General features: G+C 42.7%; 2 protein-coding genes across 3 annotated transcripts in view; both read right to left on the reverse strand.

Moving 5' to 3' along the window:
- Positions 1-631: 631 nt before the first annotated feature.
- plac8l1 (PLAC8 like 1) lies at positions 632-12,855 on the reverse strand. 2 transcript variants are annotated; one of them, XM_080780124.1, is made up of 4 exons: positions 12,623-12,855; positions 9,907-10,130; positions 8,987-9,123; positions 632-721 (listed from the first exon to the last, which is right to left on the reverse strand). In XM_080780124.1, exons 1-4 carry the CDS (start codon positions 12,727-12,729, stop codon positions 683-685), a joined length of 507 nt encoding a protein of 168 aa, XP_080636250.1. In that variant the 5' UTR covers positions 12,730-12,855; the 3' UTR covers positions 632-682. The 2 variants fall into 2 exon arrangements, with proteins under 2 accessions (XP_080636250.1, XP_080636249.1); XM_080780123.1 differs by lacking the exon at positions 632-721 and adding an exon at positions 7,586-8,029.
- Positions 12,856-15,763: 2,908 nt separating this feature from the next.
- lars1b (leucyl-tRNA synthetase 1b) overlaps positions 15,764-24,088 on the reverse strand; it is a 42,535-nt gene continuing 34,210 nt past the window's right edge. Inside the window, exons 27-32 of the mRNA XM_080780095.1 lie at positions 22,791-22,901; positions 21,403-21,513; positions 19,290-19,394; positions 18,904-18,999; positions 17,616-17,748; positions 15,764-16,923 (exon numbers count right to left, since the gene is read on the reverse strand). Coding sequence (XP_080636221.1) covers positions 16,658-16,923; positions 17,616-17,748; positions 18,904-18,999; positions 19,290-19,394; positions 21,403-21,513; positions 22,791-22,901 — 822 coding nt within the window. The 3' untranslated portion in view covers positions 15,764-16,657. The remainder of the gene's footprint in view (positions 16,924-17,615; positions 17,749-18,903; positions 19,000-19,289; positions 19,395-21,402; positions 21,514-22,790; positions 22,902-24,088) is intronic.

A 24,088-nucleotide genomic window follows, 5' to 3' on the forward strand; every position in this document is an offset into this window, starting at 1 on the left:
CTAATCAGACTAATCGACAGACTAAATAAAAATGTACACGTTGATTTGTTGATATAAGAAAACACGCTTCTTGATTATTCGATATCTGCAGCCCTACTCTCTGTCATGTTCTCTAGCAACACAGTGCCCACACATTGCAGGGGAGTTACCGTATACAGCCTTTTGACACCCTGTGATCGCACGTAGATGCTGCTTCTGACACGTAGTGCATGTGCCTGCCTATAGGCACATAATTGCAGTAAGCACACTGGCACATTCAGCCTGTGTCCATGTTGACAGATGAAAGCGCGCCTACATCAATGTGTGTGTACGCACTTGCATTGCATGCAGAGATAAAAGCAGTATGTAATGTCACTAATGTGTGCACTTCGGGTGACATATACCATACACATACATACAAATTATTCACAAATGATCCATTTCACATTAGCACTATATAGGGATGTGTTCTGCTGTACATCTGTACAGGGTCTGACTGGAGGGCAAGAGTGAACACTGCGCTCCATTGAGATGTCTTCTAATCTATAAAATAGATGGACAGAGAGAAATAGCCTAAGCTGGGAGCCGAACAGAATGACAAACACGTTTTTCCTCTATTTATCCAACATCAATACATACCGTACATGTGCTGCATGGTAGAAGTTCCTTCTCCGTTAATTTATCCTGCTGTCCCATTATCTATTCACCTACAGTATGGTGCGCAGACAATTCTTTCTTGAGCCTGCAGAGAGAAGAAATAAATTATAATGTCAAACATCAGTAAAACAGTAAAACATCAGCTGAGCACACACAGCTCTCATCACCAGAGACATCCAGTTCGCAGATGACATAGCTAGTTGTGACCCACACTAGGCACGGACTTCAGAAGCCTGGACTGACCAACAGCCTGAAAAAGACAAATGTCCTATAGGACAGAGCCCTGAGGCTCAACCAGTAATCACCATCGAGAACACCACCTGGATGCTGTCCATCAGTTAATTTACCTCAGGTAAACTATTCATGGATTGAAGCCAAATAAAATCTCACGTCTGACGAACGCATCCGACCGCACGAGGCTCACACTATAGCGCTGTTCCCTAATCAATTAACACAATTATGTAGAATTATGTTGTAGTAATATTGTTCCTGCTGTTCTACATACAGCCAACCAGGTGATTACATCACATATTGAGTGTATACTTTGCCTTTATGATTCTGAGGCCATTAGGGGTTAATGGAAGATGTTTCTGTATACATTGCTAGTTTGATTTTCACTGCGCAACATACTTTCACTGGCGACAGCCAACTTTTTTAGTTAATTAGTGACAACCTCTCCCTGGACACTGAAATCGACAAGAGGATTGGGAAAGCAGCAATGACACTCTCCTGTCTCCTGTCCAAACAAGTGTGGGGAAAACGCAAAGTTGACATGTAAAACCAAGATGGCAGTGTACAACGCCTGCGTTGTTAGCACACAATATCAGAGAGACGTTGACAGCCTATGCCAGGCAGGAGGGAAGACTCAACTCTTTCCATCTGAGAAGCCTCCGCTGCATTCCTGGGCATATATCCTGCCAAGACAAAGTGTGCAACACTGATGTTTGGTCGCGTGCTGGCCTCTCCAGACTCCAGCATGTATACACACAGCTCAGACTGCGCAGGCTGCACATGCGGAAGATGCTCGCATCCCGAAAGACCTCCTCTATGTAGAACTGGCATGTGGGAGGAGGACAACAGGTCATCGCCACCTGCTCTATACAGAGATGTCCGCAAGAGAGACATACCGATCCCAGGAAGCTCTTGCATCCGCCCGCACGACCTCATACATAATGTGATCTCCGTGACCCAGACTGCCACTTCACACACAGGCCTCTTCAGTCAGAAGAGATGACCCAGACTGCCACTTCACACACAGGCCTCTTCAGTCATAAGAGATGCTGCACCAGAGTAGACTAACCAGACTGCCACTTCACACACAGGCCTCTTCAGTCATAAGAGATGCTGCACCAGAGTAGACTAACCAGACTGCCACTTCACACACAGGCCTCTTCAGTCATAAGAGATGCTGCACCAGAGTAGACTAACCAGACTGCCACTTCACACACAGGCCTCTTCAGTCATAAGAGATGCTGCACCAGAGTAGACTAACCTGGCTCCGCCAGATGGGAGTTCACAACACAGCGTCCATCTGGTATCGCTCAGAGATTGGCGTTCAAGAACCAGCCGCTCAGTTCATAGTTCCTTTTAAATCCCTGCTTAAAACGTACTTCTTTCCTTGGCCCTTAATGTTTGTTTATATTGTATGGTTTTGCCCTTAGTCTTCTTTTAACCCGTAGAGCACTTTGGTTGACTTGGTCATGTTAAATGTGCTATATTTATACAATTTGAGTTGAGCCAGGGTCAACCCTGACCGATGGAGGCCTAAAACAGAGAGAGAGAGAGAATTTTCTTTTTACACCTACAAACCTGTAATGTGAAAGTCTGAGTTGAATTGAAATGTTAACGCATACAAGAGGACCAAGGGTTCTGTATACAGCTGGTCTCCATCCTCTATAAGGGTCAGCAAAAATTAGAAATAGTCTAAATCTACTTAAGCCATTATATTGTAGCATTGGGAAATCTTCTCAGCTATTGTGTCAGCCGACTATATACTGTACAGTACAGTTGGCCTCGGAGTTCAGAGAGAAAGCCAGATAATGAGGTGGGGAAACAAGCCTCCTTTTCTTGCATCATGTGACAAGCTTTAGGATAAATCCTGCTGTAACTGGAAAAGAGTACAATCCCACATGAGGAACAACCACTTACAGCACTACTCTAATCCACCCTTTGTAATGCCTGTGTAGGCATTGGATTTAAACGGAAATACTACCTGTCTTTGTCTCCGTCTCTGTCTCTCTCTCTCCACGTCTGGTTTCAAAAGCACACCTTCTGGTCTTTAATCAGTTAATGTATTAGCTGTATTAAATAATGATATATAGGAGTAAAGGCAGACAGAGAGACATATACAGAAATCTCCATATATGGGCATAAAAGGGGACACAGACAGATGGGTGGAACGGGTACTTTGACATGGGTATACAACGGGGATTGCAATTTTCCATCGTTACCGACTCGTCTAGTTAGACCGTCTAGTTCTTTAAAAAGAAAATAGCAGATATACAAGCTCAGCGATGCACTCGTTGAGCTCGTAGATCTGTTATTTTCAGTACTTTAGTGTGACACTCCTGTATAACGAAGTATGGCATTAATTGGTGTGGGATATTTCTACAGTCTTACAGACTAGAGCTACAGTCTTACAGACTAGAGCTACAGTCTTACAGACTAGAGCTACAGTCTTACAGACTAGCGCTACAGTCTTACAGACTAGAGCTACAGTCTTATGTTACTGAAGCGCGTAGAGGCGACGTCTGTGTGTGTGTTCCCTGCCAAGATCCAACTCTCACTGTAAACGTGCACACACCACACACACACACACACACACACACTCGAGCAAACACTCAAATATGCTCACGCATGCAAACAATGAGCTCCCTGGGCGGGCGCCGTTGACAACAGCCTGATGTAGACTACTCCTGATGCTCGTTGAGTGCTGCTCAAACAGTGGCCGGGCTCCATCTGCCTGATGATGATGGACTGAGCATGCCTGGACCAAATCCCAACCTCTGTTGTTAGTGCATATTACTGTCAGAATCCTACCAACCTTTGTCTTTGCAAGAAATTGCAGAACTACAAGCTCACTGCGTGTAGCGCTGTGGTACGATGTGCGCTTGTAGATTGGGTATTTATATCCCTCCAGAATAGTTGTGGTTCAAATGGTTAAACATGATAAATGTTTCTAAAGCACTTAACAAGCCATGCATGTTAAGTGCATGCTTGCATAAATGCAAACAAAATGTTTCATTTTCAAATGGACAATTTTCATTTCAAGTAAATAAGTAAAAATTGTACTTTTTACTCTTGGCTATTTTCAAACGATGTATGTTTTACTTTGTCTTCAGTCTCCATGCATGCACTCAGGAAAACAGCAGGCAGGAACCAGGCAATGCTAGTGCCTTAAAACCAATCATTAAAATCTTAAAAATGATTCCTAAAACGATTCAAACTAACTTCTAATTGAACTCTACTGAGCAGGCTACATTATGCACACAAGCAGCAGGGCAAAAGATCTGGGGCAACACTGCCCCCCACTGGCTTGTCAAGCACTGAAGCGTTCATTCAGTTATTCATCCTCATGGTATGAGTGTCCTCATGCTGAACCAAGGGCTTTCCGATTTGTAATTGTCATCCATCCCATTTCAGATTTTATACTGTCTGTCTCTCTCTCACCTTACCTACAGTTTGCCTCCCATACTGTGTCCCTCTGAGCTTTCTTCATCAAACAGTCAGACAGACAATCGTTGAAGTACTTTTCCCTCCTCACTCACAAATGAGATGCAGAACACAAAGATCTTCCTGCTCTCTCCCCAGCTCCCTGAACAACAGACAATGTATCGCATTGTCACTTGCTCAGATGCTCTTTACCAGTCACCATCAATTTGGGATGCCCAAAAAGGAGGCAAAAAGGCTGGCAAAGTATTGTGGCGTCTCTGCTATAATTAACAGCCGTCATGTATGGCGGAGATGCTGTTACTTATACCCATAGAGTACTGAGTGACATACCTATTGTATCATGAAAACAAATTCCATGATTTTGCAGATGTAACTCTAATGGACCTATAATATTTGTGTCCTTGTATGCATAATTGCATATCCTTTGTGTGGACATAAATAAATGGTTAAAATGTGTGTGTGTGTGTGTGTGTGTGTGTGTGTGTGTGTGTGTGTGTGTGTGTGTGTGTGTGTGTGTGTGTGAGAGAGTGTGTGTGTGTGTTTGTGTGTATGCGTGTGTGTATGCATGCGTGACATCAATACAATCACGGTTTAGGCAACTGAATCTCAAATCCTCACAAGTTAAGTAATTACATATTTGGCCTCCGGGGGACCTATATCTGCTTTGTGCGTAAATAAGGGTTTCTTATCCAGCCGGTGATGGCTGAGCCCACCCTCTATGTACATGGGCATTTCAGGTTGAGGGAGCCACTCCATCCACCCAGTTGTGTTGGATGAATAATACTATTGCATGCCTGAGGGTCAGATGGGGAACTCAGCGAGAAAAGGAATAATAGAAATATGCAAATGCACTTTAGTTTAATATCATCACAGTGCATTTGAACGGTGGCAGGGTGTAGGGGGGGCGGCGGGTGCTGTAATCTACAAGACGTTGTGGCTTGTAAACTGGGTTTGAGACAGGTTGTGAAGCTCTGAATACTGAGTAGATGGTGTGTGTGTGTGTGTGTGTGTGTGTGTGTGTGTGCATGCATGCGTGCACTTCGTCCTGAAGCCTCTGAGAAAAGGAAGGCAATACTCCAAACCAAAGCATGGACGCCTTACGAAGTGGTGGAAAGTAAGTACAGGTACTGTACTTAAGTACAATTGTGATGTACTTTTACTTCAAGTATGTCCACATTACAATACTTTCTTTACTTCTAATCCAATACATCACTCGAGGAAAATATTGCACTTTTAACCAAATGTTTTGGTTAAAACGTAAAGCTTTTTTTGTTTGTTAAAAGGTTAAAGCACTAGATTCCGATGCCGAGCTATCTCCCGTTTCTGTAGCGTGAGGCAGCTTGATGTAAAAGTACAGGGGCGGCAGTGGTTTAGGGGCAGAGTGGCCGGATGGTAACCGCAAGGTCACCAGTTTGAACCCGGTCTCCCCCAGAGTTAGTGTCGTAGTGTCCTTGTGCAAGACACTGAACCCCAATTGCTCCTGATGTGCTGGTTGGTGCCTTGCATGGTTTCTGCTGCCATCAGTGTATGAATGTGTGTGTGTGTGTGTGTGTGTGTGTAAATGGTTCTGGGTGAATGTAATGCACAATCTCTGTAAAGCGCCTTGGATAAAGGCACTATATAAATGCACCATTTAAGTACACCCCCTGGACATGACGCTAGTATGTCGCAGGGACTTACCCCCAATCCAACCCTTGATGCTGAGTGTCAAGCAGGGAGGCACTGGGTCCCATTTTTAGAGTCTTTGGTATGACCCGGCCGGGGATCGAACCCCGACCTCCCAGTCTCAGGGCGGACACTAACCACAAGGTCACTGAGCTGGTCGATTCCGATAGTAAGCATTCCTATATAGACATAGAATGTATGCCGAGTTCTCTCTCCCGATTGGATGAAATTGGTATCCTGACCTGAAAATGCAATTTCTGATTACTAATCAATGAGGACTATAGGTTTTATATTACAATGGTGTGTCACTCATTTATTTTATTTTATTATACATTTCCAAACTGTCTTAAGCACGCACTGACAAGCACGCACACATAGCTGTGTGAAATGCGTGAGTACCTTTGCAACGCCAATGTTTCAAAGTCCAATCTCTAAAGCTCTTCTTAATGACAGATGTGGTTTCAGTAAGAGGAAGCTGCCAGTATGTTTGTATGATTTCATGAGGAAAAGCAGAAGCTTTAAATAGCTCATACACTGTGTTTGAGACCAATACTTCAAAAGCTCAGGTCCTTTCATTCAAATTACACACTCTCCACCTTACAAAATTAGGGAGAAATGTGCCCCTGGCAGTCGTACCAATTTCTGCCAATTGTTCCGTATTGCAAAATACGCTCCCCGTTGCCTTGGGAATAGGCTTGATTTGGTATCAACTTCAAAGTACCTGTAAATTTTAAGCAACTTGACAAACTGGTCAATTCCATGCTCAGAGAAACGCAAATCAACTTCAACACCCTCATCAATAAACATGAGAAGCACTCCTCGGCCAGAGGGTCAAGGGTAATCTCACAGACTCACACACACCACCTTGTTTTCTAGTAAAACGTGTAGGCCTCGAGTGGAACCATTCTGAGACCTGATGTAGGCTTGATACAGTGTTCGATAGGACTGCATTTCTGGACGTACAGTAGAATCCCATAGTTACGTTTCTTTGTGCTTTAACCACTTACAATTTAGGCATTTAGCAGAAGCTCTTATCCAGAGTCAAAAGAATAGTCTATACATTGAAACTATATAGGATACTTGGTAATCAATATTAGCACACACACACACACACACACACACACACACACACACACACACACACACACACACACACACACACACACACACACACACACACACACACACACACACACACACACACACACACACACACACACACACACACACACACACACACACACACACACACACACACACACAGTGATTGGTGTAGCAGAAGAACTGAATAACTAATTGTGTCAAATGAGATGGGGGAGGGGGGTGGGTGGTCAGTGGCCTAATGCTTATCAAACTGGGGGTCCTTGAAGTGTCCTTGAGCAATACGCTGAACCCCAAATTGCTCCCGATGTGCTGGTTGGTACCTTGTATGGCTTCCGCTGCAATCAGTGTATGAATGTGTGTGTGAATGGGTGAATGAAATGCACAATCTCTGTAAAGCGCCTTGGATAAAGGCTATATAAATGCACCATTTACCAGTCAAAGCTGCAAAGCCTTTGCTTTAACCCATAAAGACCTAATATGATATCATATTCTACAAATGTCTTCTAAATCATGACAGTTTTCTAAAAAACCTATGTTTCTATACCAGTGCTTCACAAACTATTTCATGTCAAGGACCCCCAGAATTATCTGTATTTGGCCACGGACCCCCATCTGAAAATGTTGTTTCAGGGACCCACAGAAGCAAAGATTTGAGTTAAAAACGTTCGCTGTGAAAGAATATAGCGGCCTATAGTCAAATATTTGCGACACATTTTCACGATTTGTCAACAGCTAAAGTTTAAAAATAACGGTTAAAGTGGTTAAACGCTAAAGCGACACAGATGCGTTTCCCGTCCTAGATGGTTTAACTGGGCCTCCGTGGGCCTGACTCCAGGGCGGTGGACACCTGGTAGGTCTGAGTCTTCATCCTCCTCTTCATCTCTCTGGTCATCTGACAGATGGCCAGCGGATAGCAGCAGCACACCGCCGTCCAGTCCTCACACACACTGCCCTGCAGTGGTGGAAAGTAACTAAGTACATTTACTTAAGTACTATGTTTAGGTATTTGTACTTTTACTTCTACTCTACATCTACTACTACATCTCAAATATTGCACTTTTACTCCACTACATTTATTTGAAAACTTTTGTAACTAGTTACTATATTATTACAAAACATGCATTAACCACTTAAGCCCTATATACATTTTACAAGCTCACAGCCAGCGTAGATGTTAAAATGACCACCAAACATATACGGATGCTACAGTGTTTCACATTCAGGGATAGATGTTTTCATATTAGAGCCCTGCATTGGGATCGGGAGCATTGTTGTGGGAAGTTTCCTACAATAACCAAGGAGTATTGAAAAACAATTGTATGCATAACCACTATCTTATATTAAAATTGTGTAATGGGAGGTCCAGCAAACACTAGTCGTTTGTGAAGATCATCCACTGCCTGCATTCACTCTCTTAACTCTTAGCCTAAAAGTGATGTAATTTGTGTTCAAATCATACAAAACGTGACACCTGACTGCCGCCTAGTGGTCATTGGAGGTAGTTAGCTTCTGCCGAGGGAAATGGCTGGATTACTACTCATGTATCCGGTCTCGGACTCCCAGACTGAGAGAAGAAGAAACGGCTAATATTAGCATTAGCTCACAATGTTTATCTTCGCGATGTGATCTTTCGCCAGCAAAGGGTCGTGACACGATCGACATACAGGACAGGATTAAAAGTTGGTTTTCAGCGTAGCCGTTTCATACCGATATAAAGCGATAAAATACATGATATGGCGTATTCGGCAGACAACGAGTCTGTCTAATTATAAATATGTGATATCACATATTCGGCAGTGAAAGAATGTGAAACATGTTATATATGCCTAATATATCTCTTTTCTTTCTATCCTAAACCTTTGGTCCTGTGGGAAGAATTCCATTTACACAGATTTATGCACAGACTCACCCGTATTTTGTATCTCTCCCTGATGCCCACCCGCATGGCGAAGGTGGATCCAGGTAGCAGAGGCAGGCACAGCCACTCTCCAAACTGGTGGGCTAAGCTCAGGTCCAGACAGCATGGCACCAAGGCCCCCACAATACCTACAAGAACAAACAGATGCAGCACAGCTTTATGTTTCCGACAGCCAGAGAGATCTATTCTCAGGTTTATATTCATAGAATGAATAGTGTCATGTTGGATACATGACATCCATCGCGATTAATTGATCGGTACAATAACTCCATTCCAGGCGTGGCGAGACTACATGCGGTAAATCAGATTCAGACACATTTGAGAGAACACAGTGTATGAGAGCACAATTCCTTATTTGTAGCAAATAAATATTTAGGCTACCGTATATTTGTTCTATTCTACTTGAGAGTCCTGCCTGGTTACATCGATACATTCAGGGGTATGAAAAGGGGGGGAATACTTTCTAAGCTTTGAGCAGGGCTTTGAGAGATTACAGCCTACATATGTACAGTAATATACTTTTACACAACCAGACAGTGAACGATACTGGTGCAGAGGTATTATCCAAGGGATAATATAAACTCATTGTCACCTAAACCCAGGGAGTTTGTGAATTAGTTTCCAATAATGGTACTGTACATTATCCTGCTTAATACGACCTGAGAGTGAGGTGAATGGGTGATTTGTTCTCATTGTATTTGGGAATGAACAAGGATATGTGGGTATGCGACAAATACATTATCATTCGTCATCGCCTTCTGTTGGACAACAAACAAACTGCCCGGGTGATATTATATGATATAATATATCATTTGCCCTTTACCACCACAATCAGCAACTGACAACAAACGCAATTTCAAATCAGTTCCAATGCCTTACTCTACTAGTGTGTGTGTGCGTGTGTGTGTTACAGGTAGTCTTGTCTCTGCAGACATCAAACAGGCCAGAACTCCAGCCCCCTCCCGTCTGTGTGATGGTGGTGATGGTTGTCGTAGTGATTCCCAGGCCAGGCTGTGTGAGGAACGGGTCCGGCGAGCCCTTCGTTGCACGGTCATCGCCAACACCTGTGGTGGAACTGTCCACTCCCTGTTCCACAAATGTCGGCGTCAGAGCATTGGTCAGAGTCTGTTTGGGTCTGGAATCAGAGGGCAGACAAACATGACAAAACATTATAGTACCGTATGAGAGAAGAATGGCTAGTTCTGAAAGTGTTTAACTTTCACCTCTGTACTTTTAAAAATACTAAATAAGCCCAAATAACTAATTTAAGTTAACACATTGTTGGTAATGGTAAAACCATTAGCACAATTAGCATAGGGGTGCGCATGCTTCATAATTATAGTATGGACTATAGAGCCTGTCATAATAATGTGCACTGGGGTCTATCGTAACTACTTTACCTGACCTCACACAATAAAAGAAAATGCTGCACATACATTATGTACATCTTGGTTAACAGTATGCCAAATAAAACATATATATGTTAAGTTGAGGGGAAATAAAACCCAGCTAATGAGTATAACTCAAATGAGCAATTCATGGGCTTATTGTCCCCTTCCCACCACCATCATTTGCATGATTTATAAGTTCCACTTCTTAAATGAGCGATTGATTTTGGTCTGGCAGCTGGCCTTCCATCTAATGGCTTAGAAGAAAATGTGCTGAGGCCAAACTTAACTGCCGACCACTGATCTAAAGGCTAGGGTGCTAGCAGGTAGGCTTAAGCACCTCATTTTGGATTAAACAGCTTTTTATTTTATCAGGCGAAACACAAACTGGCACCAGTATTGATATGGTTTTGGGATGTGCACTGAATATCTCTGCTGTTGGGAAAGAACCACTTAACGCCAAAATGTTCATTTTTCAGGAAAAGAAAAATGAAAAAAATGAAAACATTATTCAGGAAATTAAGAAAACCATAATTACTTCCATGAGACGGGGAGAGGTGGTGGAGTTAGTTGCTTTAGCAGACAGTTTGAGGGTCCAATGGAGTTAATAGGTTTTGTCCCAAGCGCTTTACATTGGTTCAATATTTTCGAAACACACAGACGTAAAGGGTGTTCAATAGCACTGATGTATGCAAACAAAACTACAAAACCCTCAAAAATGGAGTTAGGAGGTTTCCTCCCGACAGCAATGATTATACATTATTTGGCCTCATCCTAAACTGTGCAGATCTGAACTACATGTCCTTAACCAGGTAGTCCATCAGAAAGTTAACAGCACTTGTACCCCATTGTCAAGGCCACTGGCCATGACAATATTCCCTCCAAATTTCTCAGGGACTCAGCAGTCTCTATAGCTCCAATCATCAATTTCAAACTGGCCAAAGTAACCCCCTGCACAAGAAAGGGAGTAAATTAGACCCCAGCAACTACCGCCCTATTTCTATTCTAAGCTCCATCTCGAAAGTGAAAAATTGTCTATGAACAGGTTGAAAAGTATCTTATCTTGCCACAAATAAATTCCTCCAAAAGGCTTTTGACACCGTGAATCACTCCATACTGGTTAACAAGCTAAAAGCAATTGGTTTCGATAGCACATCAGTGAGCTGGATGCAATCCTACCTGGAGGGGAGAGAACAGATGGTGGAGGTGAATGGAACACAACACAAGCCAAATTCCAATACCCAAATAAAAATGGCCACTCACTCACTCCAGCATGGTGGTGCTACAGTGAAATTGGTGAACTGCTGAAATATGTGACAATCATGTACACAATCAAATAGTCAGTGTCCGAATGTAAATATTTGCAGTTTGTTTATTAGCAGTTCAACCAAGAGGTATTTAGGCCACTCATTTAAAGATCTCCATGCAAGTTGTGTGTGGAGTCCACATTACAAGGTGGTCACATATTTCGGCAGGTCACCGAAACACTGCCATGCTGGAGTGATCGAGAGTCAGAGATTTTGGGTATTGGAATTTGTCTTAAGGATAACCACGTTGGCCAATGGGTGGGTCAGTCAATCTGTCCATCCACCATGCAACACTACCTCTAATTCTGTCATTTGCATCGTCATGCTCCCGAGAGGAGTATCCCAACTGAAAGGCAGATTCTAAGATGGACCTCTCTAGGGCCAATCTCCCACTTCCCCAAGCCATTGACCAGAGCGGATGTGGTCCTCTGTCTACTTGCATGTGACATGTGCCAACTTTGATTTGCATGGCACATTTGATGCATGTGGAAAACGCACGAGAGCTTTAGGGTGAAAGCAAAATGTGCCGGATGTTGAAAAAATTACTTTAACAATCCCCTTAACTTTAGCGTTAAAGCATCTGCTTACTGTATATACACAGTAGAATTCCTCTTAAATCCATCCTCGGTTAATGTACTTCAATTCATTCTACTCATTCCCAATTGTTACACCAACCACCCCTGTCCTCAAGATGACCAATGGCACTGAGTAAAAATGAACATTGGGGAAACCCCCTGCAAATACATGATACAGCATCAAAGATCTCAGTTTATACTTTATACTAGTGTCACGTGGCTGACCGTGACACCAGTAGTGGACAGACACGATAACACAGAGGATGTGTAATAATAATACTAACTATGATAATTGTACAGCAGTGACAGGTGCACACAGGTCCACACACTACATATAGGGACAAAAATGACACTTACTGCTCCGTGACAGTCGACTGTTCCATGGCAACTCTACCCGTCTGCTCCCTGCCAGGGCTGGCTGTGTGTGTGTGTGTGTGTGTGTGTGTGTGTGCGCTTACATGCATGTGTTATGGTGATTCAAAGTGAGGAGCAATAGAAAGGAAATTAAAGGAGGGAGAACAAATGGGTAGGAGAGGGGAGGGACAGAGAGAGAGATCAGGATGTGGTTATGGTGGGGTTGAGTGAGTAGTGAGTGGGAGGAGGAGATAATGTGGTGTGGTGCTGGCTGGACCAGCGGCTGTGTGGCAGAGATAACCACAGTGTAGCTGAGTGGCTCCGTTAGTCTGTACTGCTACATGAATGAGAGAGGCTTACACGCGCGCGCGCACACACACACACACACACACACACACACACACACACACACACACACACACACACACACACACACACACACACACACATCTACTGGGTGGCTGATGCCGAGACAAGAATCCAGAATGCTTTGTAGAGAAGTCCTTACACACACACAGTACATGATGCGACTGCATGAATGCACATTTCTGCATGGCGAAGAATCCAGAATGCTTTGTAGAGGTCCACACACTACATGAGACTGCATGAATGCACATTTCTGCATGGCAAAGATACGTACACACATGAACGTCTCTCACACGCACGTCACACTCACTCTCGCATGCGCGAGCGGTAAACAGATCATGCATGCAACATGGCCTAACCTGATGACTTGAGCATGCACACTGTATAATCTGGGTTGGAATCCAGTCGAGCCAGACACAAAAACCAAAGAGTAAGCATTCTACTGTATGACCTGCTATACGGTATAATGAACCCTCACCTCCTTGTCTCTTGCTACCCGCAACCGAATACAACAACACAAAATGATAGTTTTCTTATGGCCAAATTGTAGTTACATCAATGTCCTCTTAGTCTATCCTACCACTAGCTTTCACCTAGTGTCCTGGTGTTCGGTCTTATAGGTACTAGCTGTTGACATACTAAGTTCAGGATCAGAGTAAATGGCATGAAACCTCAACAATCGACTGCAACGGTAAATGGACTGCAAAGAAAACAATTAGGCAATACCAAGCACTATAACAATATCATCAATGTCATAGTTGTAGAGTGGACACCACTTGAGTTTGAATATATATATATATATATTTTTTTTAAGTACATCCTGGAACATGAACACAGAGAGAGAGAGAGAGAGAGAGAGAGAGAGAGAGAGAGAGAGAGATGGCTGCGGTATCTCAGCCAGTCGGTCAGTTTGCCTGGAAGCATTTGACAGAGGCAGTGAAACAGAGGATTAAGCTTGGCAGGCCAAAACAACAAAAGACCAGAAGCTAGACAGCCACACAGAGATAGTGAAACACACAAGCAAGCAATTACCTGGAAACTATTGAGACAATATGGTTCAGTAGGACTAGTGAGACAATATGGTACAGTAGGACTAGTGAGACATATGGTTCAGTAGGACTAGTGAGACATATGGTTCAGTAGGACTAGTGAGACATATGGTTCAGTAGGACTAGTGAGACAATATGGTACAGTAGGACTAGTGAGACATATGGTTCAGTAGGACTAGTGAGACTAGGTAATCCTTGCATAATGATCTTGCATATCTATAGCATATTAAAAGCAGAACTAGTTTCAGGGTCAGTTGAGGTTAATAAATAATACGGAATTTGTTTGAGAAATTCAGCAGGGTCAATCATGCCCAATTTGGTCTTTTACTGCATTCTGAGGGAAAAGGGGGGACGGGGGTAGTTATGGCAACAATGTAACTTACTGTTGTTGGTGTTTATTAGATTACATTTTGTGAAACAATTTAAATTGAAACCAGGATGAGCACAAAGGAACATTTGATCTCTTCCTGCATGCTCAGTTGAACACACCCAATGAACCGTAAATAACTAAATGAAATCATTACTATAGCCACAACGGGTCTCTGTTGAATCCATCTATTGAACAGACATTCCAATCTTACCAGTATAGCAACGCACGCATCACATGTATGAGGCTTAGGACGATTTATACATCGCTGGAGGGTGTCACTTGTCAAAAAGAATAGATAAGCTATACAAGCACCATTTTAGTATAAATTAGGCAGGAACCAGTTGCTCAAGGACAAAACTGTTCCCCTTAGATTTCCTGTACTCCGACATTGATCTCGTTATCGGTCGCATTCACCCAATCCCCACTCTGCGAGTTTAACCCATTGAGACCTGAAGCCGATTCTACAAATGCCTTCTAAATTAGCAGTTCTCACACTTTCAAAGATTTTTTCCAAAATGTTAAAAAAATAGCAGATGTACAAGCTCACAGAATGGCACAAAGTGACACGCTGTGAGCTTGTATATCTGCTATTTTTGAATATCCTACGTAAAAATCTAAAATGACACAGATGATCCTTTCCCGGTTTGAATGGGTCAAAGTCAGTTTGATAGTGGAAGAAATACTCAGATCTAAGTAAGTGATAGTAGACATGGTAGAAATATGACTAAATATATAATATTGACAATTTCATCAACAAATAACTACACTAAAATGTAGGGAGGACTAGTGGAGAAGAGATCCAGTAGAACTAAATACATTTTAAGTTTGGTTGCGCTTGGGTGTTGCTCTCTGAAAATATAGCAGATCTACAAGCTCGTCACGCATTGTGAGCTTGTAGATGGGCTATTTTCCAAGTAACCAAGTGAAAAATCAGTCGTTACGATGACAATATCAACTGTAGATTTAGTTGACTAAAAGTAAAATGTTTCACTTAACTAAAATATGACTGAAACTAAATGGAATTTAATTCAAAAGACAGACTAAAACTAAACCACAATCCGCCGTCAAAATTAACACAGCACCACGATCGGGGTTAAAAAAATAATGCACGATGCATTTTGTTTTTGATAACCCCAGCGGCTCATTGTCAATCACTCCTTATGTAGTTTCCTACCATTCCATTTGCTTGTCTGTGTATGGGTAACATTTTGAGGGATCCCTCCTGCTGTATTAGCTCAGCGCCACGTTTTACTAATTTCGTCAGGGCACTGCTTTCAATGCAACATATCTCACCTTTCACAAAACAGGGGCCCACGTAGCTACAAAACCTTACTGACATCTGGTAGGCACTGCAGGTCGGTGTTCCGTCTAGTGGGGCGAAGCTCTGCTTGTTTTATATTCTGGAAAGAAACCGAGCAGAACAGGTAAACAGAGAGACCGACTGAATGTTTCATGTTTTTTTTTTATTATTATTTCCTTGGAAGAAAAAAAGAAAAGAGCGAAATCCACATTAACTGTCAACCGCTGCTAGAAAATAGTCCTGTCCGACACACATTTCTCCACCACCCATTAGGGCAAAAACAAATACCTGTTGTACGAAACAGTAAATGTTTTAACATCTACTGTGATGACCCCAAAGGAGAGGGCTGGCCAACAGCAATATAGGATGACAGGACGGCAAAAGGACCATCTATTTCTTTTGATCTTATAACAAGTTTGAGCAGACGCTCAATTTTATTTCCCAGAGGGGGGCACAAAAGGGCCGGACGAAAATGCTTTAGCTTTGCTGAGCTTGCACTTTATTTAGAGTCGGGGTGAGCAGACAAAACAAAACGAGATGTTTTGTGTGACCATTATAGAAAGAACAAAAATAAGGTGAACTAAACGGAAGGGAACCCCAAATAACACCTCCCTCTGAAGGACATGCAAAAAATGTTGCACACCTCCGTTTATTTAGCAACCTGAACCATGAGCCTGATTAGACGGAATAGACGCCCTTTCCTTTTTGCATATGTATGCCGAGTATCGAATCTAACACGATGCTAGAGTCTAAGTACAGTATTAATAGGTCCCATATACGTCTGGTTCTACGTCTGGTGCGTTTACTGAGGCCATGTTGGAGAAAACCTGAAATATTCAAAAACAGAATAAGGGCAGACTGTATATGGGATAAACCTCAGTGTGTATGGCGGCAGAAGCACAGAAACACATGTGAAGCCCGAGTTATACGTGTGCTGCGACACCAGCACACAATTAAGTATAACGCTCCTCCGTCTGGTTCTGCTGGGTGGCACACAGTGACGTGCTGTTCTCCTGGAGGAGCAGGTAAACCAGGGAGTCTCCGATGTCCACGGTGAGGCCGTTATCAGCCATGGTGACCCGCTTGTCCTCCAGGTTGATGCTGAACACGGACTTGTCCGAGATGGGCAGCTTGCCCTCTTCCTCGCGGTCCAGAATAGGAACCCGCCGGGGACCCAGGACGGGGTCCTCGTAGCGCATTAACTTCACCCTGGACAGGTCTGAAGGAGGACAGGGAGAGAGAGGTAGAGTGTGTCAGAGAATGGCAGGGAGAAAGAAAGACAGAGAGAGAGAGAGAGGCAAAGAATGTCAGAGAGAAAGACAGTGTGTCGCTGTGTTGGGCGTTAGTTGGCGCAACTATACAGATATTGCCTGGCTGCTTGCGGTAACATCACAGGAGGACCCCCTCTAAAATGAGATGAGGCACTCAAGGGGCTCATCCTTTCAATAAAGGTATATACAGTATATAGAGGGCGATGAAAGTGTTAAGAACCCAGGTCAGAATGACAAGCATCTCTATTACTAAATGAAGGACAGAAAACAAAAACACAGAGGTACTGTAGTAGGGTGTTGAATGGGGTGCATACTTAGTTTAGACTAGTCATTGGTTAGACATACTGCACCCGGTTAAGGTTAGGTTTAGGTGTGCTGCCCCGTGGGAGGTTAGGGTGAGGGTTTGAGATAGGTTGTAGTTGTAGGACTAATGACTAGTCTAAACTAAGTACTGCACCCTGTTGAATTGTGTCATTATGGACTAATTAAATAACAGTTCACAGCACTGTGTGTGTGTGTGTGTGTGTGTGTCACTGCTAGCATCACCAAGGACCATTTCCGGCGTGTTGTTCCCAGGCACACTGAGGCTTCATAAAATGAGACCACGGGGATGAATGTACTTTTCCTCAACACTACTGACCTTTTATGAGTCTGTTCACTTTGGCTAGTCGGCGAACAACGCTATCTCTGTCGTCTCCTTGTCGAATGTCAACCCTGGTGGAGAACAAGCCGTTGAACGGCTGGGGGTTGATGAAGGACACAGACACGGCGGGCTAGAGAGAGAGAGAGACCAAACAGGTTAAAGAAAAAAAAAAGGACAAGACAATTTGATTTAATAAAATAACTTGACCATATAGAAGGCACATTCCTATTATATATTTTTTATAATCAATTTTTTTAAATTTGAAGTAATTTAAAAATTTGTTTAATGAGCTGCACAATTTCACATCTTTATCGAGGCTGTTCCACAAAGAAGTTACGTTTATGTTTGGCATTTGTTCTGGTTTTTAGACATCCAGACAGAAAGAGAGAGAGTGTACTGACAGGCTGTACCACAGTGTGTTTGTCAACCTGACTGCTCAGTGCTCAGGGCAGGTCATTCTGGGCAAAACCTTTTTCAAAAATAGATACGACACGATGGTTGGAGGAAAACAAATCTACCTGCTTACGGAGTTTAGACCATACTCAGTGCTGTTTAGGTCTCATAATAACATTGATATTAACAATTATATGTATATCTTTCATTTTCTCAAATGAAATAATATTAAAATAGCTATTGAAATGGCCCATTATTTTCAGCTTGCTGTGCTGCACGGAGGTTGCTTGGTTCTGGGCCGGATGTGGCCCACAGGCTGCCTATTGAATAGGTGAGAACTGTGGGATGTGTATCAGGGAGAGTACAAGTGTTCATTGTATTTTTACAGATGACAATCAAGTTGAACATGAACTTGAGACAAACTAAGAGAAACATGACAAAAAAAAATTGAACACACACACACACACACACACACACACACACACACACACACAGTTGGAAAGTTTAAATTGCACACACTGCTGGACTTGAGCCATGAAGAACCGTATCCCGAAAGAAGGTGAGCCAGATGTGAGCTGCTATTATCAAATAGTCAGTATCATGTCAATATTATGGTCAGTATCATCTTAGTATCATGTTCAGTATCATGTCAGTATCATCTTAGTATCATAGTCAGTATCATGTTAGTATCGTGGTCAGTATCATGTTAGTATCGTGGTCAGTATCATGTCAGTATCATCTTAGTATCATAGTCAGTATCATGTTAGTATCGTGGTCAGTATCATGTTAGTATCGTGGTCAGTATCATGTCAGTATCATCACTTATAGCAGTAGTGTATTAGGCTACTGACTGAGGATTCTTTCCAGGTTTGAATGGCATAAAAGCGCCTACCTCTGATCTGAACACGCTGAAGGGTTTCCCTGGGCAACAGTCCTCCTTCACCTTGTCATCAGCCTCGGACGCAGGCAGCACGTCAATCTGATCCAGCTGTCACAGAGAAACACACACACACATTCATTCTAGATGACAAAAATGCTGTGCAATAATAACACCTCTCCAGAGAGAGAAACAAAGAAATTGCTTTCAGTTTATTGGTCTGCTGGGCGTTTTGCTTGAGATGGGGACCACCCTGCCTATATACATCCTTGACCCGGGTCCTCAAGGGGTCTATACTTGGCTTTTACAGAGCATAATAGTGGCAGCCATGTTTTCCACAGATATAAATCCCATTCATTTCTCCAAATCAATAAACTGGTTTGATGGGTCTTTCTCAGTACCTCCACAGAGTTGGTGAGATACACCAGGTTCTTCTCCAGCACGTCAGCCTCGTCAAACTCCAGCTGCAGGTCCAGGACCCTGGCGCCGTTCTTCTCCAGGTTCTCCTGTGGATCACCGTTATCACAATGTCATTGACCATTAACTGTCAAAGTTAAGTTGTGTGTGCGTGCGTGTGTGCAATTGTGAGTGTGGAAGGGGGAAGGTCAGTGTGTTTTGTCATTCTCAAATCAACTTCTGTTGTTTTTAAATGGGTTGTGTAGATAACAATGACTTGGTGTGTGTGTGTGTGTGTGTGTGTGTGTGTGTGTGTGTGTGCGTGCGTGCGCGTGCGCGTGTACGTGCGTGTGTGCACGTGTCCTCAATCACTGGGGAAATGCATTGTTTTCTAATGATCAAGTAGATGAGAGTGAATGAGTGAGCGGGTTACTTTGTGTGAATAAGGCCATGAATCGACTGATCTCTGCACAATAACGCAATAAACCCACGCCGTCATCATTTACTCCCACAGTTGACCCAATAAACCCACGCTGTCATCACAGTTGACAGCAAAGGACAAAACATGACTAAAACGCCCACATTCTACAAAGATTCCTTTTTGGATTTTGGAACACTGGAGCAAACTCATGATCAGACGTTTTCGTCTACAAACTGAAACAAGTCAACAAGAACAACACCAGGGAGGGAGAGACAAAAATAACTGACAACCGAAGTGACACTGCAGGCTATCACTGGGACATCATTGGGTTCATCAATATAAAGTATTACTACTCTCTTTCAACTTGGTTGCCAACCATGTGACAGTTAAGGCTGTCATGATTACGACATTTTACTGGCGGAACGTTCCGTCATAAGGAATCCAACCAGCAACTGCTTCTGGCGTAATGTTCCGTCTGATAAGCTTTATTATTGATATAAAATCGCTGATTATTATTTTGGCTTGGCCTTTCCTTCTTTAGCGATCCTAGACCGGATTGAGCTGACTAAAAAGCTGAATAACTCGAAATATACGGAGCTCTCCATGGTTTGGATAAAATGCGATGTTCGGAGGTCTTTGCTGATTATCCGGTGGTTTAGATGGAAACATTGGTGCTTTCTAGAGCAAGGATGGCTTCATTTTAGCTCGCTAGCATTAACGCTATTGATTTAGCATTAAAGATGTATGCTCCAGACAGGATGTCAGTCCAGTGTGCTGCATTGAAATAGGCTCGGCAGTCCAGCAGGAGGCAGTATATGGGTTAAACAAGACTTGCACAGGGCAGACCTGACAAATCAAATGCACAAAGAAATGACTGACAATGACCGATATATTTAATACCTTATACTATAAATGTGTTACAAAATAGTGGAAATAGCCGATCTATAAGCTCACAAGGCCATGCGTTGTGAGCTTGTAGATCTGCCATTTCCACTACTTTTTTTAAATGTTTCAAAATGCGTGAACCTTTCTGAACATGGAAACAATTATGGAAAATAACTGTAATTATCTCTAATAATTGCAATTACCGGTAGGCGATTATGTAATAATTGTGACAGGCCTAGTGACAGTTAACACCCAGGAAATGCCTGTCCTTTTTTCCCCCTACATCAGCTTCAAGTGTTCTTTTTCTTATCTCTGCCAAAATCACAATGACAATGTCATGCCGCTATTGTTTGGTTCATGATACACACTCTCAATGGATGGCAAGAGAAAGAGCACAAAAGCAAGGTGATGTGGACCTAAACAAGAGATAAATAATGGAATGCATAATAGAAATCGACTTTAAAACACAGAATATATTGCACCCACAAAGTGCTGTGTACACAGGGCAGGCACTTTGTGGGTGCAATAGATTAAAGTGGGTGCCACAGTCTGAGATTTTTTTGTCCAATGTCCAGGGTATCCTTAATTAGTAATGATGGGAAGCAGGAGGGGAGAGGACAGAAGAGGACAGGAGAGAGGAGTGAATCGGGGAGGAGAATAGGAGAGGAGCGAGGTGGAGAGAGAGGAACATAATATTAAAGGAAAAGGAGGCGATGCTGCAACAGGAGAAAAGCTGCAGCTCAGGCATCTTGCCAAAGCTATACCTCTACACAGACACTTTAATATACACACAAAACAACCGTCAGCCTTACCTTGATCATAGCTACGAAGGGCATGACTCTTTTCATGTATTTCTTGAGCTCCGGCAGGGCTCCCAGCTCACCGGCGATCACCTTGTTGTCTGGAAGCACTCCGCTGTTACTCTGAGAAGGGCAGCATCAATCACACAGGCAAGAGGGAACACCAGGGGGAGAGAGAGGGAGAAACATTAGCTTTGTAAAAATCCTGATCCTAAAGAGCACTACAGACATGTAGTGACAGTAATATCATCTTTATCCACAAAGCACTTTTCAAAACTGCTGTTAAAAATCTGTAAAAAGAAAAAAGGAAGAAAGTGAATAAAGAAATATATAAATGAGAATGATTAAAAAAGGTAAAAATAAAGATTACACAGAACATAGCCGATCTACAAGCTCACAACTGAAAAGGCCCGGACACCTGTAGTTGTAGTATTCTACAGTCAAACTGACCCTGCCATAGGAACCACAGCATAGCAGCAGAAAGTTTAAATATTAACCACTTAAGCCCCATACTTCTATATACCCCTAGTGTCTATACTAGGGGTTTATATTCTACAGTACGTGCCCTCCTTTTTTCTCCCTCTATACCAAATGTCTTGGGTGAAATTAGCACCTTGTGAGCTTGTAGAGTGGCTAGGGAAACTGGGGTTCATGTTGTTAAAGGTTAAAGTATACAGTGTGAATGGACGGACAGACAGGCTCTTGATCTGACACCAGTTCACTCATCGTATAGTCTCTCAAGCTCGACAATCTCTTCCACAATGCAATAATAAATAATCTGCAATTATACCTGCTAAATGTACTCTATCTACTCTCCGAAAGGATATTTGACCAATCACTCACTGTGTTCACAAACATGTACTTTAAAATATATTTCTGAATTTCTATTTATAGCAAGACAGACATTGACCATTTTGTTTTCTAGTAGGAATTATTTACGCCAGAGGAGTCACCCAAAAAAGGAGAAAAGACACAGAAGTGAAATATTTATATTACTCAGGGCCTGCTCTAGGGGCAGGCGGAACAGTTCCCTGCTGATATTATTACAGGTAGTTATTCTGACCAAGCAATCGGTTGAAATGGGCATGACGGCACACATTAAAAGATTTGAGAACGGATTAATCACATTAGAAATATCATCAGTTGTGCCGATTAGTGATTAGACAGAGTTTGGTCAGAGCAGCAGCATTATTGGCTTAGGAATGGAACAAAAAGGGCAGGTATACGCTGACGCTCCTGAATTTTAACATCAGTTATTATGGTAATATTTTCTGAGGTGGTACTTCAGTATAAAAAGTTTGGCAACCACTGATTTACACGACTGCACATGCAAAACGGAAGTGGGGGACATGTGCGAGTGTGTTTGTCGGTCTGCTATGCGTTGTGGACATGTTCCTTACCTTGTAGTATTTGCCCAGTAGTGACAAGGCGCTGTGCTGCCACGGAGGGTAACACTTGGCCACGTAGATGGTAGCGTGGGAGGGCTTGGCTGGGGGCTTGGAATCCCCTTTCTGTAAGGGGGGAGAAACAGAGACGGCAAAGGTATATATAGACGGAAACCGTGGAGAGGTGCCTTGTTGTAGGCCAGGTGTAGGCAATCAATGCTGAGGTGTCAAGCTGCACTTAAGTTCAGTCCATCAGACGTGCCCACACATCATAAGCAATCCAACCGACGGATTCAAAGGACGTGTGTACATGTCCTAGCGCATCTTCAATGATATCAAACGAGAGAAGAATATTCTGAATTTTTTCCTTTTTTTATTTTTGAGTGTGTCTCCAAGGCCACCGTACGCTTCGCTTTTCGTTCATGCGCGGTCCGGTCACTTCCCCGTTTAGCGCTGCAAAAAGAATGCCTCGTCTCTCCTAATCCAGGGCGCTCTCCGTGGTTTTGATCTGATGGATATACTAAACTCTTTTGACAACTGCCTCTCGTTCAAAATATGAACACGATGGATTATTTAGCAAGATTATGGAAACGAGAGCAAGGTAAGCAAGCAAAGAAAATATATATATAAATTATTTTCCGGAAAAGTGACGAAAGACATGCAGAATGTTCCGTTTCAAGTTTTCAAATGTATAACAATCTTTTGAAAATAGCAGATCTCACATGTGACTAAAGTTTTCAAATAAATGTAGTGGAGTAAAAGCGTGCGTGTGTGTGTGCGCGCGTATCAGGCGAGCTATTAGTGTCAACTTGACAGTGTTCAGAAGGTTGCATTAATTATAAAACCATTAGCGTTAGGAATCTCCATAGTCTACACATACACAATTTTAATAATTTAAGGCGGCTGTGTGTGATGTGTAACCTTATCAAACTGGACATCTATACTCACTCACTGTCAACCCTGCTATACTATGTATGCACATATTTCGTGTGTGTGTGTGTGTGTGTGTGTGTGTGTGTGTGTGTGTGTGTGTGTGTTAGAGTTAGAGACTCGACAGTGTTCAGAATGTTATTTATTATAAAACCATCAGCATTAGGCTCCATTCATCTTGTTTGGTGTTGCGTTTTAAACCTGGAGTCACCCAAGTTGCTGAAAAAGTAGGTTGATGACAGGATGCTGAGAACAAGTACATGAAAGATAATTTCAGCAGAAAAGACTACAGTAAACGTTCTTAGCTCTCTGATATCGGGGCATTTGGAGATTTCAGCCGTCATGCTTGATGACTCCTAGGTATTTACACTATAATAACAAAA

The sequence above is a fragment of the Protomyctophum bolini genome (genome assembly GCF_963924005.1).
Source record: "Protomyctophum bolini genome assembly, chromosome: 13".
Classification (NCBI taxonomy): Eukaryota; Metazoa; Chordata; class Actinopteri; order Myctophiformes; family Myctophidae; genus Protomyctophum; species Protomyctophum bolini.